The sequence below is a fragment of the Cyprinodon tularosa genome, unplaced genomic scaffold, assembly GCF_016077235.1.
Source record: "Cyprinodon tularosa strain WSP-4 unplaced genomic scaffold, ASM1607723v1 ctg88, whole genome shotgun sequence".
NCBI classification, from domain to species: Eukaryota; Metazoa; Chordata; class Actinopteri; order Cyprinodontiformes; family Cyprinodontidae; genus Cyprinodon; species Cyprinodon tularosa.
In genome coordinates, this window is record NW_024039651.1 from 888,844 (window position 1) to 907,405 (window position 18,562).

At 40.4% G+C, this 18,562-nt stretch overlaps 1 protein-coding gene across 1 annotated transcript; it reads left to right on the forward strand.

Annotated features, from left to right (window-relative positions):
• The first annotated feature begins 2,310 nt into the window (after positions 1–2,310).
• dgcr8 (DGCR8 microprocessor complex subunit) lies at positions 2,311–18,127 on the forward strand. Its single transcript, XM_038273592.1, has 14 exons — positions 2,311–2,432; positions 3,253–4,196; positions 6,058–6,229; positions 9,107–9,249; positions 10,272–10,566; positions 10,649–10,846; positions 10,934–11,035; positions 12,353–12,451; positions 14,589–14,671; positions 14,802–14,902; positions 15,061–15,167; positions 15,256–15,383; positions 15,525–15,638; positions 17,785–18,127. The coding sequence occupies exons 2-14, from the start codon at positions 3,501–3,503 to the stop codon at positions 17,866–17,868; spliced, it is 2,322 nt and encodes a 773-aa protein (XP_038129520.1). The 5' UTR covers positions 2,311–2,432; positions 3,253–3,500; the 3' UTR covers positions 17,869–18,127.
• Positions 18,128–18,562: the final 435 nt, after the last annotated feature.

Genomic DNA, 18,562 nt, shown 5'->3' on the forward strand with positions numbered 1-18,562 from the left:
AAAAGTGTTGTTTATTGATGCATTTATTACATTAGATTAGATTACATTAGCGTATTCAAGCCATCTTAGGGAATCCAAAAACAAAAGATTTTGAATGCAAGTTGTTTCAGGTGATAATCGTTTGCCATCCTCTGTTGTTTATGGGTGAATTTCCAACTATTTGACAAGTTAAACGCTTCATCCAAACACTCAAGCTACCGAATGGTTGAAAATTTTTTCATTCAAATTAGTTTCACTAATTGTGGAGTCATTTCTAAATTCCAAATGATAAAATGTGATTTTTAAGAAGTTGGTATCTCGCATCAAAGGACCCACTTTAGTTTATTTCTTCAGCATAAAAAGTGTTTTACAGGCTATCAAAGCAACAGGGATAATTCCACTCAAACCGAACCCATCAGAGTTTATCTCCACTGTTTATGGGAAATCTTTGAAACTAAGTGATTTATTTTCTCCATGCTGATTTGAAATTTAGATAAAGAAGGTGACTCTCACTTTAACTAAAATCTTTTTTATTTTTTTAATTTAAAACAATTTTGGTTCAGGAGCAATGATGATAAAAAAAAACATCTCAGAAGTATGAGAGCAGAAATTAGTGGCAGAAGTTTGAATTTATAGTGAGTTTTCTCTGATTCCCACATAAACTCACATTTTTATAGTAACTGAACTTTATTGATCTCGCACTGGAGAAACTCACCTCTGCATTTAACTCATCCCCTTTGGGAGCAGTGGGCTGCCATTGTGTGGCGCCTGGTGAACAGTGTGGGGTTACGGTTTTTGCTCAGAGACCCAGACTGCAGGCTGTGGGGATTGAACTGGGTAATTGCAACCTTCTCATAGCTGCTCTAACTACAAGGCCAACAATCCTGCATCATTTGACCAGATGTTTTAGTCAGCATTCTGACATGTCTGGCTTACTATCCTGTCATAATCATCTTGGTTTTATCTGGTTGAGTTGTTTTTATCTCACCACAGGCAGGACCTAAGAACACATTTCATAAATTTCCAATATGGCTGACACAATGGGGCTTTGAGGATGTCATTTACTCAACATAATGGTCCCTTAAAACCTGCTTATATGTGATCCATTGGACATTCAACTGTTTTAAGGTTTTTTTTTTTTCTTTACAGTGTCCTATGTGGCAATACGGAAATAAGAATAATTGTCTTGATGCCAAAAAGAGTCCAACAGAGTGGAGCAGCATGGCTATCACCATAGTGTTCCGCTTTATGTATGCATGCAAATAACTTTATTATGATTATGCAGGGAGTATTGCAAATTATAAAGACATTGCAATGTCAGTAGTATATGGAAGGAAAAACAAGAAAAAGGAGAAAAGATGAAGGAAATGCATAGTCTTTTCTACTACCTGTGGTATTGTTGCGTTGCAGCGTTGTCGAAAAGAGTGCTATCTACAAAATTATTGAATGCCTACTTAATTCTAAAGGTTGATTACACAATTGTTCCAATGAGACATTTATTTAATCAATAACTGGTTTAATAGTTGATAGGTTCATATTAAGTAAAAATATATTACTTTTATAGTTGTTTTTTTAATGAAGTTTAGTGTCAGTAAAGCAGTTTAAACCTGTTTAATATACCCTACCATTTCTGACATTAAATGTTGTCAAAGATCCTACCAGATGCATGTTGATAGCTATAAAAAGCATGTGTTCAAAGATGCTAAGGAATCTTTTTCCACATGAAGTCAGGGTTTAACTGTATGCTCCAGCCTTTGTGTGGATTAAGAGAAAGTCCACAGTATATTCAAACTTATGCACCCAATATTTGCTTTTAGAAATAGCTGAAGGTGTGAGATCCATCATCTTTCCTCCCTGGAGACAGAACTTTTTTAATGCATCATTATAAACCCAAAGTAATAAGACAGTTTACTTTATATTTATGTATTGTTTATCTTTTTTTTCTGTTATCCAAGCTCTTTAAGTGAAAAATAACACGTTTCACGTATGCAATATACCTAATTTTAAAACAGCATCCCAACAGCGACATCTGCTGGTCAAATTAACAAACTAATAGTTATTTTTGGCACGATGAAGTACGTTATAGAAATTTTGTTTTGTGTGTGGTGGATTTTCAATAAAAAAATAAATAAAGCTTAAATATTTTTTCGTTTGCTCTGGTGTTTTAAACTGTTCGCATCCGTTTTGGAGGATACTCTATTCAATAGAGTTTATTGAATGGATGAATCTTACGTCACTCAGCATGGGGAACGCAGCCATTGGTCTGTTGACCAATCAATCACCATGGAAAACGCCGGTTCTTGAGGGCGGGATTTGTGAAAGCTCCACCTGTGCCGTGGTTTCCTTTCAAGATGGCGTTGCTGCCGCGGGAGCAGTGTGGCTGCTGCTGGGAAATAAAATCATTTTAAAGGGTGGTGGAATCCTAAGAAGAGAAACGTTTGTCACACTTATTAGTGAGTAGATCACCAGCGTTTTCTCAAGCTTTTTAATCGTTCGCAAAGTGTCTTTTCAAACGTCAGTGTTAGCTTGTTAGCCGCTTAGCAATGACGCTAGCATTACAGTGTAGGCCTAACGAGCAGCTACAGACTGAAAGGATGCTCACTTAATAATTTTAAACTAAAGAGAGTTTTATTTTTAAAAAAATTACAATTATTATCAAACTACGGAAGAGGATTAGGGCCACGGGAAAAAAAGTTAACAGATTTTTAAATATTTCAGTTTAATATGGGAAACAAATCGGAATTCTGACTTTAATCTCAGAATTCTCACTTTAATCTCATTATTCTGACATCAATCTCACAATTCTGACATCAATCTCACAATTCTGACTTAAATCTCTGAATGTTGGATCTTAATTTAGATGAGCACCATGTAGGAAGAGATGTGGGAACTCTCAGCTTCACTGACGAAGATGTGTTTTTTTGGGAGGGCCAGCAACACATTGGAGGAAAATGATGGAATTAGGAGACCTTTTACGTGCCCGAGGGGTCCCTGGTGATGCTATTTCATTAATAGAGGAGCAGAAGGTGATTAAAACAAGAGAGCTAGTTTTGTCTCTAAAACAGAGATGGCTACGGCTTGATGCTAACATGTTTGTTAGCTGTCAGAATTCTGAGATTAAAGTCAGACTTATTTTTTTCAGTGACCCAAATCCTCTTCCGTATCAAACCGACAAATCATGCTTTAGCAGATTACGCATATAATGGAATGAATGTCTAAATGCATTTAAACCTGACATATACTCTGTGGTCATTTTCCCCTTTTATCTCTTAGATGTCCGCATTGGAGCATGGTCAGCGCCGCTGTTCCAAAATAAGCTGAATGCATTGTGATTTCCAATAATTGAGACAGTGATTCTGACAGCTGTCTGCATTAATGAAAAGAGCAATGTAGTCAGCTTAGCATATTCTCATCTGGTACGCGGTCTAAACAGGGAGGATCTTCTGCTTTTTGGGAATCTGCAAAGATTATATGAATTGTCAGTTTTCTATAAGGTTTAGGTATATTTTTTTGCAAGCAACATGGATATAGATGAAGTTCTCCCCCCTCTTCCTCTGGAGCCACCTGATGATTTTGATCTAGACCAGAGCAGAGCACCTCCACCACCTCCCCTGCAAACGTCCAGTGACGCAGAGGTAATGGACGTTAGCTCTGGTGGTGATGGACACACGCACACCCCAGGGGATGGGGAAGCAACACAGGAGCTTATCAGCAAGGGCTCCCTTATTTTCTCTACACACCACACCAATGAAGCTAGTCCCAACCCAACGTGCCCCAGAACAGCCCGCCATGCTCCTCAGGTCACCAAGTTCCTGCCAGACCTGAAGCAGCTTAGAGATGTTAAGATCAGAGTGAGCTTCACTGAGAGCAGCAGCAGCACTAGCAGTAACAGTAGCAAAGAGAGGAAGGTGTTATATACAGGTGAGGGCCAAGAGACAGGAAGTGATGATTGTTTAACTCATCTCAATGGTGAAATGCAAGACATGGAAAGTTTGTTAGAGGTTGCTGAGAGTAGCAGCGGAGCTGGGAACGCAGCAGGCAGCAAGTCGGAGGAGAGTGCTGTAGACCTGGAAAATAAGGTAGAGTTTGCCGTTTTGGATGAGTTGGAGGACTACTACGACATCCTGGTGGGTGATGGGGAGCAGGGCGGCTTTAAATCCGACGCCATAGTTCAGCGGGAGCCGGTGGACGACGAGGCTGCTGTCTACGGGTATGAGGTACGTCTGAGCTCATGTTTTGCATCTTGCCTGCTCATTTTGAGATTGTGTTGTCAGGTTTGTGCAGAGTCCAACCTTCATTCCCGTGTTTCAATTTTACTTTGACCTTTTAAAATGGCTGTATATAATTAAAAAAAAGATAAAAGTTCTTTTCACAATGGCAAACAGAGCCTTACAAAAATGATTGGCTCCTGTACCACCTTTCTAAAATGTTTTATATTGAGATTTAATTTGCTTGAGAGACACAAACTGCAGCAAAAAGGAAGTGGCCAACCCGGGTTCGAATCCGACCTGTGGCTCTCCCCTTCTCTCATACGCCCTTTCCTGTCAGCCTACTATCATAAAAAAGCCACTAGTTAGGGCTGCAACAACAAATCGATAAAAATCGACTTTTAAAAGCGTTAGCAACGAATTTCATCATCGATTAGTTGTGTCGCGCGATTAATGCGTCATCCGCCGCCGTCGTCATCACATCCACTTAACTGAAACGGGGGAAGAAAAAAAATACGGCAGCGCTGCAGATGCAGTGTTGCCAACTCAGCGAGTTTGTCGCTATATTTAGCGACTTTTCAGACCCCTCCAGCGACTATTTTTCAAAAAAGCAACTAGCGACAAATATGGCGACTTTTTACGGTGTCACTGTCGGCTTTTGGAGACTCTTACGTGAAAGCATGTATCGTTCCTCCAGCGGCAGCTGCTGCCGTGGGGCGCCTCCCCCAACCCTGTACAGACTGCAAACGAAGCGCGCATGCGCCGGGATTGACGGCGCAAATTGATCACAATAATTAAAATACCCTGCGCTTTGTAAAGTGAAAAAAAGTCGTAACATGCAACTTTTGTAAAAACAAATGAACATGGCACGGAAGCACCACTGTTATGATGCAGCACCTGAAAAGGAAACACATTGATCAGCTGATCAGCAAGATGAGTAACCATGTTTGTTTGGTTTTAAAGTGGGGAAACGTTACGTTAGTTTCTCAGGTAGCTCATCTGATGCTTTCCTTACCGTGTTAGTAGGTTACAGACAGTGATAAGGTTGGCTACTTATTTTACTTTTAATTTCATTTGAATTAGCTTAAGCAGCGTTTATATTTTCTTTATAAATAAATTAACTTGCAAATTATGAGGGCAAGGCTTTTAAAGTTTAAATCTTCTGGCAGAGATAAAGTAAAGAAGATCCTGCAATTTATGGAAGTAAAGCAGAATAAAATCCAGCAAGATCAGTAATATGTCAATTAATTATATGCTACATTCCCATGTAAATATCTGTCTTTGGAGGATGTGTTTTTTAGCACCCCTAGTTCTCTCATTTTTATTCCAAATACAATTTATAATTTGAATCACATGGCTATTTTTATCTCTATGGTTAAGTATTTTCTCAAGTAGCAACTTTAACTGCTATATTTTCTGTCTTAAAAGGCAGAACTCTTCTAGTCTAAAAAAAACTCATTTGTTGAAATGGGGGGGCCTATTGTTTGAACCCCTTAGGGGCTTTTAAAAACAAAAATGCATGTCTTTTTTTGCGCTTTATGAAACAAAGTACCCTATATTTTGTGGATGTACAGCTACATTTCTCATGTAAGTTTGTGTAGTTTTAACACAAACATTTATTTTTCATATTGCACCAGGACAGTTAATGAGCAACCTGTACTTGTGTGCTTGTTTTGGAGAAACAAAAAATCTCAAAATGGTAGACCATGTGGTGTAAATGCTTCAGTAATGTTTTCTTTATGTTATATTTTCCTTCCTCATTTGGAACGGATGAACATCCCTTTATATCGGCTGGTGGTTTGATCTGTTTGGTTGTGTCTCTGTACGTGAGCTGTTGCTGTTGGCCCAGCCTAACCACTTACTGTTCCAGGAGGGCTTCGACAACGACGTGGATGCTCTTCTGGAGGAGGGCATGCCAGTCCCCAAAAAGATGCGCCTAGCAGACGACAAATACGCTGCCGGCGACAGCGATCACCAGTCCGACGGAGACGGTGAAGGGGGCGTTCAGCCGATGGTGACCAAAATAAAGACTGTCCTGAAGAGTGAGTGGTGGGATGCTAATTGTTTGGTGCCGTCTATTTCTGATTGGTTAACTGTGGCTTATGGATGTGGCTTATCATAGTAAAGATCTGTGAAAAAGGTTGGATTTATGTGAAGGAAGATTGATTTAGTGCTTATATGGTCATCATTTATATTTTGCCTTGATATTATTGGATTACTGATAATTATTCTCTATTGATTTAATCCAAAACAGCTTTTTGTTTACATGGTAGTTTTATTCCATCTTACTAAATCTTTTTAAATCTTCTTTTTGTTGTTGTTGTTTTTTTTTTTACGATGTTGCTGCATTAACATCGGGGTAAATTTTAAGGTATTTTAAGCTTTGCTGATGATGCATATAAATGTGTGTCTGTAGGGATGTCCTGCTAAGTTTTGACCCCTGTATTGCAGTTTTGAGTGTTGACCATTAGTGATATTAATGCGATACATCAGCATGACTCTTTATGAAAAGAGAATGTTTCATATTTTACAGAGCTGGGCTCCTTAACCCTGGTCCTCTATGGTTTAGGCTTTCTCACACCCGACCTAAATAAATAGGTGATTAGCCGCCCCTGAAATTCAATTCCTTTCAGTTTATTTATGTAGCACAAATTCACAACACATGTCATCTCAAGGCACTTTATAGTTCACCAGATCTTACAGTCAAATTGATTCAAAGTTTTCTATCTAAGGAAAACCAGTTCATTGCATCGACTCATTGACGCGAAGGGAATCCCTCACACTAAGCATGCTTGTAAGCTGCTGTATATCCACTGGGCCAGGGTTTCCGCGGGTCTTTAAAAATCATTAAATTATAATTTTTTTAATTAAGGCCTGAATTTCATAACTATGATATTAATATCACAATGTTGTTGTTTTTTTAATCATTGCTAATTACCTTATCAAGGCTGCACTCGAATGAAATATTCTAGATGGGTTGTTTAAAACGAAAGTCTAGCTGGCATTAACATTCATTAAATGAGATTATTTTGGCATTTAAAATGCTTTATTTAGAAAAAAATGTTTATAAAAACTATTAAATGAGAGATATATATATATATATATATATATATATATATATATATATATATATATATATATATATATATATATATATATATATATGCGCTCAAAACTGCTTCCGGTTGATCGTAAAGCCGTATGTTCGGAAAAGAAGCTCGAGGCGGAGAAAAAGCTGTAAAATGGGGAAAATGCTAATTTCAACCAAATTGGCTGGAAATCGAGGAATTGCAGCCTGTCGACGGTAAAGATGAAGAAGGAATTTGCCGTGCATATATGAGAGTCATGGGTACTTGTTGATCACATTAAAATAATTTTTAAGAGCATTAAAAAAGCATTAAAATAGTGTTGCTCATTCCTGTATACACTCTTTAAAAATTCACTGAAATTTGACCAACCAAGGAGATATTTGTATTAAACAAATCAACATTCTGGCTGAAAAACGTATGCAGTTTACTTTTGGTCATAGAAAGTTAAATATTAATTTATAATCAGTTTTATAATCAGTTTTTGCCGCCATCATCTGCTATTGCCGCCTGAGCTTAAATAATCTGCGTTGAACTGCAGTGAATCATGGGAAACAGGGATGTTTGTAGGTAGCAATATAGCTTTGCTAAACTAAAACCTATGTCCCGGTTGGTCAAGATTTCACTGAATTAGGGCTCAAACAACTAATTAGATTAATCAATTATTGTAATCATCGGCAACTAATTTAGTTAAGCATTTTGCATTTAAGATAAAGATCTTTTTCATCTGTCAATATGCTCTATCCAGAACTCCTCAAGTAGAAAAGTTTTAGTTTTACCAGTTTGAGGCCCCGTCCACACGAAGACGAATCCTGGCCTAAACGCACAAATTTTTCACCAAACCAGCCTCTCATCCACACGAAGCCGGCGTTTCGGGGGTCTGTAAACGATCTTTTTTTTATTCAGCCTTCAGAGTGGGAAGATTTAGAAACGCAGTTTTCGCGTTTCCATCTTTACGCTCTAACCGCATATTTTTTTTTACAGGCATGCGTCATAGCGTCGCCTCTAAACACGCATGCGCGACACATCACAACAACAATGGCGCCGTTGCTGCTAATGCTACTCACCCTGCTGTCGGGCTTACAACAGAATCTTCTTCTTCTGGACGACATAGTTCAGCACCTGAATTTGACTTAACCACGAAAATGGACCCGCAGGGCAACCATGTATAAATATTAGTGCGCATGCCCAACATTTCGTCGCTTATTTTTGCTTTGGCACCACAGCGCCACTTACAGGCCTGGCATACATTTTGCAGCTTTTTCATGCATTCGTGTGGACGATCACATTTATTTTACGTCTCCGTCTTTACGGCAAACGTTTTGGAAAATATCAGCGTTTTGTGTTCGTTTTGACTTCGTGTGGACGGGGCCTTAAATTTGTAAAAAGTCTTCTTTAAGGAACCTTTTCATATCCGATTATTAATCCATTAGTCAGAAAAATTATCGACAGATGAATCCTTTTGCGAAACACACTGAATCTAAAAAAAGGCTCCTAGCTTTCCTGAAACCTATGGCCTGAGAATTTCCTAACCTGCACACCGTACTCTGCTGCCCCTGATGACGGCTGAGAATTGAAAGCTATAATTTAATAAAGCAGTGCTCGAGCAGAGGCGCATCTAAAACATGGAGTGCAGTGGATCCTGGGGAACAGGGTTGAACACCCGTTTCTTGCGTTTTTTTCCATGAGCTGCTTTTTAATAAGTGATGTATTATTTTCTATCAGTTTTACTCATTTTAAATGTCTTCAGCACAGGATCTGCTCCTTGCCGCCTGTAATGCAGGAACAGAGATGCTCTAACCGAGATGCCTGCCTTTCCTTTTCCTCTGGCAGGTCGAGGCCGTCCACCAACGGAGCCTCTTCCCGATGGCTGGATCATGACATTCCATAATTCAGGCATTCCAGTCTACCTGCACAGAGAGACCAGAGTGGTCACCTGGTCCAGACCATACTTCCTTGGAACGGGCAGCATCAGGGTGAGAAGCCACGAGGGTCACTTTGGAGACACAGTGATAATTAGAACGGCTTGTATGTATGTATTTATGGACAGTAGGTTCGTGGCGATTAGTGGCTACTACAGCGGGGATTAAAGTATTCCGGTTCATAGATTGCCCGTTGGTAAAAAAAAATAACCCGAAAATAAATGGACTGTAAATAAATTAAAAAGGCAATTGAAATCCCTCTTGCGTTAGTCAGCCAATGGTAGCAAAGGGGCGCTCTGAAACTAACAGTATTGAGCCTGATTTATTCTCAGAAACAAGGTTGTGTACGTTTGTGTCACAGTGAACGCAAACAGGCCCCCGCTCCTTCCGCAGACACTCTAGTGCACCTCTCCAAAATTGTAGGTGACCGCAGACAGGAGGCGTCTGATTGGTCATATCTAGATCCGCTTTACACTATACGCATTTCCTGTTTGGTACCTTACCGGCTTGTTTTGTTTGTATGACCGCCATTGTGGAAAACGACTCGTGAAGATGGACCAGCTAGGACAGCGAGGTGCACGAGAACGCTGGGACCCTTTTCCCACCTGGATCCCCGCTCTTTTTCGCCCTCATGTCCCTCTGTTGTCGGACAAACTTGCCCCCACTTTCTCACCGCCTCGGCTGTATCTAGACCCACAGCTAGTTCATGATTGTCCCTCTTGCGTTGTAGCGTGGAATAACATAGCGCAGACCACACTTCAATATTGGGCATAAATCAAAAATATCTGCGACAAGCTCAATGCAACACACTGCTGCAGAAGTGCGGAAGCCAAAAAGAAGAAGGGGGCGGGTTCTGTTCTTGCGGTCGCGCACACTGCACGTTTGTCGGGAGCTACGGCAACATTTGATGTACCGATGTCAATAACTGACCGTGTATTGTGTGAAAGATAAGCGGTTGTGTTTTCTAGATATAGATACACTTTTCCCATCTCCTGAATGTTCACTTGAAATAGGTAATTTTCCATCCTGGAGACAAAAGGATCTAGGGTACTGAAATCTCTGCGTTTCTCCTGCAGAAACACGACCCGCCTACCAGCAGCATCCCCTGCTTACACTACAAAAAGATGAAGGACCAGGAGGAGAGGGATCTGAATGGAGAGGTAACGTCTAACGTGGAGGAGCCTCCGGTGAAGGCTGCTGACGGGGAGAAAGCAGAGGAGCAGGAGGAACACCCGTCATCCACCGTGGAGGAAGGAGAGAGTGTGGAAGATGGCGTCGTGCAGAATAAAGAGGCGCAGGCGTGCGACACCGCCCAGGGAGCCTTAGGGCAGGTCAAGGCCAAGGTGGAGGTGTGCAAAGATGAGTCCATAGGTGAGGACTTTGAGTCTGCTGATGGCTTTTTTCATTTCGGTATAAATTTGGATTCAATTGATTGAATCTTATTTCCCTGCAGAACTTGAAGAATTCCGTCTTTACCTGGAAAAATGCTTCGACTTTGAACAAGTCACCGTTAAGAAGTTTCGCACCTGGGCCGAGCGCAGACAGTTCAACAGAGACATGAAGAGGAAGCAGGCAGAATCGGAGAGGCCCATCCTTCCTGCCAACCAGAAACTCATCACACTGTCGGTCCAGGACGCTCCCACTAAGAAAGGTGAGACTTATGGAAACGCCACACAGACCCGGAATCATTTCCCCGTCAGAAGGAAGCTGATAGCTCATGATGTTTTTATTTATGCAGAGTTTGTCATCAACCCGAATGGGAAGTCTGAAGTTTGCATCTTGCATGAATATATGCAGCGGGTCCTGAAGGTTCGGCCTGTTTACAACTTCTTTGATTGTGGTAAGTGGCTGTTTAGTTTCTCCATTAGTTAAACGGCCTGATGCTGCAGTAACATGGATGCTTCGTTCTGTAGCTGAAGATAACGTGTAACTCTAATGTGTTTTCCATTCATTTGTACATTTATTTTTACTTTTCTACAGTCACTTGCAGAAGTATTAATACATCAAACTGAGCATATTGTCTCAATACAAATAAAAGCTATTTTATTTTGAGATTATGGGATGGAATAACACAAGGTAGGGAATATATGTGAAAGGAGATGCTTGCTTATTGCTCCCTAAAGCATTTTGCATATGGATGTGAAAAATCACTGAAACGTTTGCGGCAGAGATGAGCTGAATTACTTTGCTGTGTACTGGAGGCTCATCGGGATAAACTACAAAACAGTTCCTGGTCATTTCTCAATTCACAAAAACGCGAGTACGTACTCATGTCCTCGCCAAGTACGTTCTTGAGAAGATTACAGGAAAGTCTGGACTTTGTGAGAACGGGAGCATAAAAATTAGTTAATTGGAACAGAAGCGTACTCGTGACGTCGCCACAGGCTCTGCTCGTCTAGAGCTGCATTTCATCTCCTGTTATTAATAGTCTCTAGATAATGATAAATTATAACTTTTTTCATTTATTGGGGGAATAATAATTAACACAGTCAGATAAATACAATTCAAATAAACATTTTTGCTAAATAAGACAAAAAAAATCGCCATCAGAGCCAGCGGTACTTCACACACGGCTATGCAGAGAGAGGGCTGCTGCAGACGGGCTGCCGTTAGCCTCAGAGGTCCGCTGGTTGCCGCGGTCCTCAACTTTCTTTTATTACATATTAAATCGGTAAAAGGACCATATAGTGACGCTTTAAAGTATAAAATCTTCGCCTCAAATGATCTTAAAATGTACTTTTATTGAACAACAGCAACATTTAACTTAATACTCTGAGCTCTGCGAGCGCTAACCTGGAAGCTGCGGCTGGCGCCGCAGTGCATGCTGGGACAGCTGTCAATCTCAAAAACGTACAAGTCTGCTCTGATGCATGCTGGGTAAATGGGGAGGGGCAAGAACAACATCCCGGGACTTCGTCTGTTGTTGGTCTGCTGTTCTTGTGAATTGGAACGGTACTAGGGCTGAGGCTGACGCACATGAGAACGCACAAGTACGCATATTGCGAGACGGCCTCTGATTTATTTCGAGGCTAAAGCTAAAAGCCGTTCACCTACACACCAGGGAAATAGTCAGCTCTCTTTCTACTTTTGGTTTATTCTATTTAATTTTTTTATCTTTGTAAATCCTCACAGCAGACCGTCTTCTTGTGCTCCACAGAGAACTCAAGCGAACCCTTTGGTGCTTCAGTCATCATAGACGGAGTCACTTACGGCACAGGAACTGCAAGCAGTAAAAAACTGGCCAAAAACAAAGCTGGTAATTTTTCATTCACACTTTCCTGTTCCTTCGGTTATCTTCAGATCAGTGTGTCTGCTTTTAGTTAACAGGATTCCTAATAGGGCTGAAAAATTAAATGCATTAGTTCAAATCGTGCAGATGCTGAGTTTTGCGCTGATTACATTTAAGGAGAGTAGGACACCAAATAGGTTAGGGTTGTAGCTTTGCAGCACACAGCAGGAGATGGAAGGATAGCAGCTGGATCCAGACATGAAGCTGGAGGTGAGAACATGTTCATGCAGGGTTGGAGTCCTTCAATAATTCATGTGCTTTTGGCCGTGCTGCAGAAACTCAAAAAGAAAAAAATCGAAATTAAGTTTTTTGGCAAATCAACACTGTCCTACACAGCTTTGGATTATTATGGAGGTCCAGATAAGGAGGGCAGATGGTGTGGGGAAAATATAAGATTTTCACACCTTTTAACTTTTAAATGTAAAACCTAATAGATGCGAGGATAAATTGATTCATATTAAAATGATACTTATGCTACGTTCAAACCACACATCAAAAAAGCTTCTCCTGCTTTATTTTAATGCATGTTCACATTAAGATCCGACACATCTCAAGTGCATCTTTGATGCTCCTGAAGCTTTTCCAGTAAAGTGTGTCCAGATGCGTCTGATGCTGCTGTGTTCAGTGGTAGAGAGCGCCTTTGCTTTATTTGCTCTTATAATTGGTTAAAAAATAGTTTTAATATATTTTTAAGGTAGAAAGTCCACCTGAAAAAGTAATCTGTGCAGTCGGTTCGTCAAGATTCAGATCCTGCCTTCAAATATTTATTAGCTGTCGGAGCCAGGCAGACCCCTGTGTACCGGGATTGCGCTTTCATTGAGAATCCCCAGCAGCAGCTGCCTCTGGCCAGTCACCAGAATGAGATGTTAGCAGTTCTCCCGTACGTAATCCAAACTGCAGGCACCAGAATAATAAAAGTGGAAATTTTTTGCAAGCAAGTTTTGACGCAAGTTAATTTAGGCGTTAATAAACAGTTTCAGAGGAGTGATCATAAAGATCTGCATCAGCAGCGCTGTGTCTGCCTCCCTGCCAGCTCACAGATCTGTCTCTGATTGGTTGATGTGGAGCGTCGTGCAGCAAAAGTAAAAAATTTTCCAACTTCAGCAGCAGCTGGTTGGGAAGCACGTCAGATGAACAGAAGCTTATGAGGCGCTGCTCAGATGTGTCAAGATGAGCTGCTCCTGCTGCTTGAAACGAGCTGCAGGATCTTCTGATGCTAATTGATGAGTGTCAACCATAGAGTTTGCATGTACACCTTCTGCTTTTGCTGCTTCCATCATGTGTGGTATGAACCTATCATTAATGTTTGACTGGATGCAAACACTTTCCAAATGGGAACAGTTGGCTGCTCTTCTTTAAACAACTTCAAATCAGAGTTAAACTGAGTTTCTAATCCTCAGACTAGATAAACGATGTTTCTTTTTACACAAACCAAGTTTTAGAGATGCTGCTGGTGTGAGTTGATCTATACTAAGGAAAATCAGTTGATTGAATCGACTCATTGACTCAAAGGCAATCCCTCACACTAAGCATGCTTGTAGCGACAGTGGAGAGGAAAAACTCCCTTTTAACAGGAAGAAACCTCCAGCAGAACCAGGCTCAGTGTGAGCGGCCATCTGCCGAGGCCGACTGGGGTTCAAGGAGACAGAAGCAGACATAGAAAAAGCAGCTGTAAAAGGCGGCCCCATCCAGGAAACACACAGCCAGGCAGACGAGCTCCGAGCCAGCTCCCATGTCAGAGGATGAAGAGAGCACATCCAGCCAGTCACAGTCAGAGAAACAGGACTACACTAAAAATTAGGCCAGGCTCCAACATCTAGAAACAAAGGTGTTGATGGAAGCAGCACAGCTGATATTTCTCTCCAGGATGGAGTCACAGCCAAACAGGAACAGACGAGGCGAAGCTGATGCATCTGCTGATGTGGAAAAATTACAAAGAGCTTTGATTTAAAAAGAGAGAAAAAAAAGCAAATGTGATGAAATCCTGTTTAGACCAGGTTTTTCATTTCTTTGATTTCATATTTCCTAGGCATATATGTTGTGGTAAATTGAAGAAGCGAGTTAATGTAGAATGCGCTGACTTATGACCTTCTGTGCACTTCAGCCCGAGCTACACTGGAAATCCTCATCCCTGACTTTGTGAAGCAGACCTCGGAGGAGAAACCCATCGAGGGCGATGAACTAGAGGTACGTTGCTGCACTGATGCCAGAACCTTTAGCCCTTCAATCAGAACTTGTTTCCTAAGAAAACCTTCATCTGAACCTGAATGTCTTTCGAATAGGACTCTAACTGTTGTGCTGTTTTTCTGTCCTGCAGTATTTTAATCATATCAGTATAGAAGACTCCAGAGTGTACGAGTTGACCAACAAGGCTGGTCTACTTTCACCATATCAGATTCTTCATGAGTGCCTTAAAAGGTAAACTAGATGCTAGATCCTTTCATTGCATTTACTCGCTGCAGATTTTATTTAGAATTCTCTTTAGAAATATACAGTATATTGAAAAAGATTATCTTAAATGAGGATTTTACTTTAGCACAACCAGGACTGTGGTCTGAAGGTCTCTTTTGTTTTAGAAACCATGGGATGGGTGACACCAGCATTAAATTTGAGGTGATCCCTGGAAAGAACCAGAAGAGTGAATATGTTATGACATGTGGGAAGCATACAGTGAAAGGCTGGTGTAAGTAGATTCGGTGAGCTCCATCCTAACTTTCTCACCTTGTAGAGGTTTTAAATGAATTATGCTCCCTGGTTTTCTTCACCACCAGGTAAGAACAAGAGGGTCGGCAAACAGCTGGCATCTCAGAAGATCCTACAGATGCTCCACCCCCACGTTAAGAACTGGGGCTCACTGCTGCGCATGTACGGCAGAGAAAGCAACAAGATGGTCAAAAAGGTGAGGCGCCGTCTGGATCGGCTTTAAAAATGTCACGTCTACCTGATGGTGCAGAGCTGCGTTGGTTTAGTTTATTTTTAAAGGAAAACGTGGGTGGAGAGCTGTGTAGCTTCTAGTTCACGTGATAAACATGTTTTTCAGGAGAGTTCAGACAAGAGTGTGATAGAGCTGCAGCAGTTTGCCAAGAAGAACAAACCCAACCTTCACATCCTGAACAAACTGCAGGAGGAAATGAAGAAGCTGGCGGCTCAGAGGGTATGATTCAATGGCTTTATCCACTTCCATTATGGGGCACGTTCTAAAAGATACAGATCTGTATGATTTCCACATTTTAGTGAGGTTTGGAGAGTTACAGTATTTATTCCTAATGTCTGTTTCTGAAAGAAATGCACTAAACCGTTTAAAGACAAAAAGCTCTTGACAAATTAATCAGCATCAAGTTAAAGGTATAGTGGAGTATCATATTTTTCCGGCTGCATCATCAAAATAAGTGGTACTCCTAATTGTCAATCATTCTGTTATGTTTACCTAAGGCCGTCCTACGTGCTCGTCCCCATTTTCACTTCATGGTGGTGCATGGTGTCAAAAGTCCACACTTTTGTTACTTAAGTAGAAGTATAGATACTGCAGTTTAAAAACACAATGGTAAAAGTTGACCTATCAACTTGACTTAAGTAAAATTGAAAAGTATTTGCTCCAAAAACTACTTAAAGTATAAAATTATAAAGTAACCTTTAAAAAAACAGCCAGACGCTACTATATGAATTTAAAACTCACTTTTTCGACTATTTCAAAAAATTCTTTGAGATAGGGCCAAGGATGAGGGATTCTTGTTGGTCTCCGTCTCCTGATACGCTGTGTCCAACCTTTAAGACATTTCAACATCTTTTTCTGAATCCAACATTGTAGCATGGCATGGACAATTCACGTTTGCAGTTTAAAGAACACCTGCTTGCTTCTGATGATTTCCTTTAGCTAACCAATGAGTGTTTGAGTTATTTTAATACATTTTTTAAAAAGCTCAATGGAGCCGCAAGGGGGAGGCTAAAGAGCCGCATGCGGCTCCGGAGCCGTGGGTTGCTGACTTTTGCACTATATGAATTGAGAGCTCAAATTTTCAACTATTTTGAAAAATTCTTTGAGAGAGGGCCAAGGATGAGGGAGGTCTTGTATGTCTCCGATGATCTTTTTCTGAATCCAACATTGTAGCATGGCATAGACAATTCTCGTTTACAGTTTGAAGAACACCTGCTTGCTTCTGATGATTTCCTTTAGCTAACCAATGAGTGTTTGCGTTATATAACTCAACCAATTACACTAGTTTTCACTAGATGTGGATGGAGCCAATGATCTGCATCGGATGGTGCATATGACCTGATTTATAAACATTAAACTGAAGCCAAGTGTAATGAGTAATGTTTGTTTTAAAAATGTAAGGAATAGAAAGTACAGATACTTGTTTGAAAATGTAATGAGTAGAAGTAAGAAGTAGTAAGAAAAATAAGTAATGGAGTAAAGAATAGATACCTAAAAAGTTTACTTAATTACAGTAACGAAGTATTTGTACTTCGTTACTTGACACCTTTGCTGGTGATGAGTCTGACATAGTGGAAAAATTGCAAATCTTCTTTTGGAAAGTAAGGTTGTATGAGCGATGCAAACGGCAACTTTTAAACAGAGCGTGCACGAGGAGAAATGGTGCTGTGCATGCCCTCCCACGCAGTTAATAGGCGTCTTTTCAAAAATCCTCCCCTACACCTTTCATGTTTTTCAGATAAATCTAAAAATAAAGGATCATTTTTAAGGGTTTTCTACTTAGTTTTCAAACCTGTGGTTGTTACAGTGATCCGGCGCAGTTTAGAGGCCCAACTTGGCGCCGACACTTTATTTTAAGCTTGTTTTTATTGTGCAAACAGGAAGAAAATAAGTCAGTTTTCACACTGGGCTTTAAATATTCCACATTTGGTGCCTCGTAGTCCAGTTCTGGTGAGGTTAGGTTTTATAATTAGCAGATTTTCAGGATGTTATCAAAATTAAAAGATCTGAAACATTTCTGTAATACTTTTCTACAAATTTCCTGAAAGCACTTTATTTTCAGTTTGAATGTGAGTTGCAGCAACTTTTGAGAATCAGATTCAATAAATGGTGCATCAAACTAAATCACCTGTATGTGGTTTTTATTGCAATGATAAAAAGTCAGTAGTTTTGACCCTGAATGAACGAGATTTCTAAACTGTAAAAGAGGGGGAAAAAAACTCAAAAACATTTTGAGAAAGAAGGCAGCCTATATCTTACTTTAATTAAATGTATTCTGCTGAGTTTCTCACAGAATTATAAATTCTGTAATTTCCTCAGTTAATCTGTAAGGCTATACTAAATGCAATCCTTATGTTTTTCTCAGGAGGAAACAAGAAACAAACCCAAGATGACCATAATGGAGTCGGCCCAGCCTGGAAGCGAGCCCCTCTGCACTGTCGACGTATAAGTCTGGGGATCGCGGCACCTAAAGCCAGTCACTGCCGAAAACGGTGAATGGCATCATGGTGTCCAAACAAACGCATCACACTGATCAGACCAGTAGAGCTGCTCGCTGCTTCCTTCTGCTACATTTTATAGGTTGAGTGAACAGGTGCCAGAACAGGCCTGAATGCACTTACTGGAGCCTAGAGATTGAAAAAACAGTCTACCTCTCTAGATGCATCCTAAAAAAAAAACAAACAGACTTGATAGAATATGAACCACAATGCATGCTTATTTAACTGTAAAAGGAAACGCAAACATTGGTTTTATTGTCAGTGTTATTTCTGGAAGTCATTTCTTTTTAGTGCTTGAAGTTTTCTGAAGGGACTACTTACTAACGCTTGTATTTATACCATCCGTTTAATCAGAAAGCCAGTCGTTTTCATCATAGTTCAGAAAAATTTGGATGGCAAAGCATTACATTGTACCTTTTTTTTTTTTTTTTTTTTTTTTACTGAAAAGCTGTGGCGTTCGTTTGCATGACGAAGACGTGCGTTAACTGAATATTTGTATGCACTTGTGTGTCTGTGTGGTTCTTTTTCCAGTCATGCTGTCGTTTGGAGAATCAGTGTTTGCAAATCGTTCGGTCGGACGTGATGCATCATGACGACTTTGCGTTTTTTGTTTCTGCCTCCGCCGCTGTAGTAAAACCACTCTGG

Excerpts from the sequence above, each read along its gene's own strand:
- dgcr8 (XM_038273592.1), top strand. The coding sequence starts at position 3,501 with ATGGATATAGATGAAGTTCTCCCCCCTCTTCCTCTGGAGCCACCTGAT. Across the intron at positions 4,197-6,057 it reads CTGCTGTCTACGGGTATGAG|GAGGGCTTCGACAACGACGT; the intron begins GTACGTCTGAGC and ends TTACTGTTCCAG. Across the intron at positions 14,903-15,060 it reads CTTCATGAGTGCCTTAAAAG|AAACCATGGGATGGGTGACA; the intron begins GTAAACTAGATG and ends CTTTTGTTTTAG.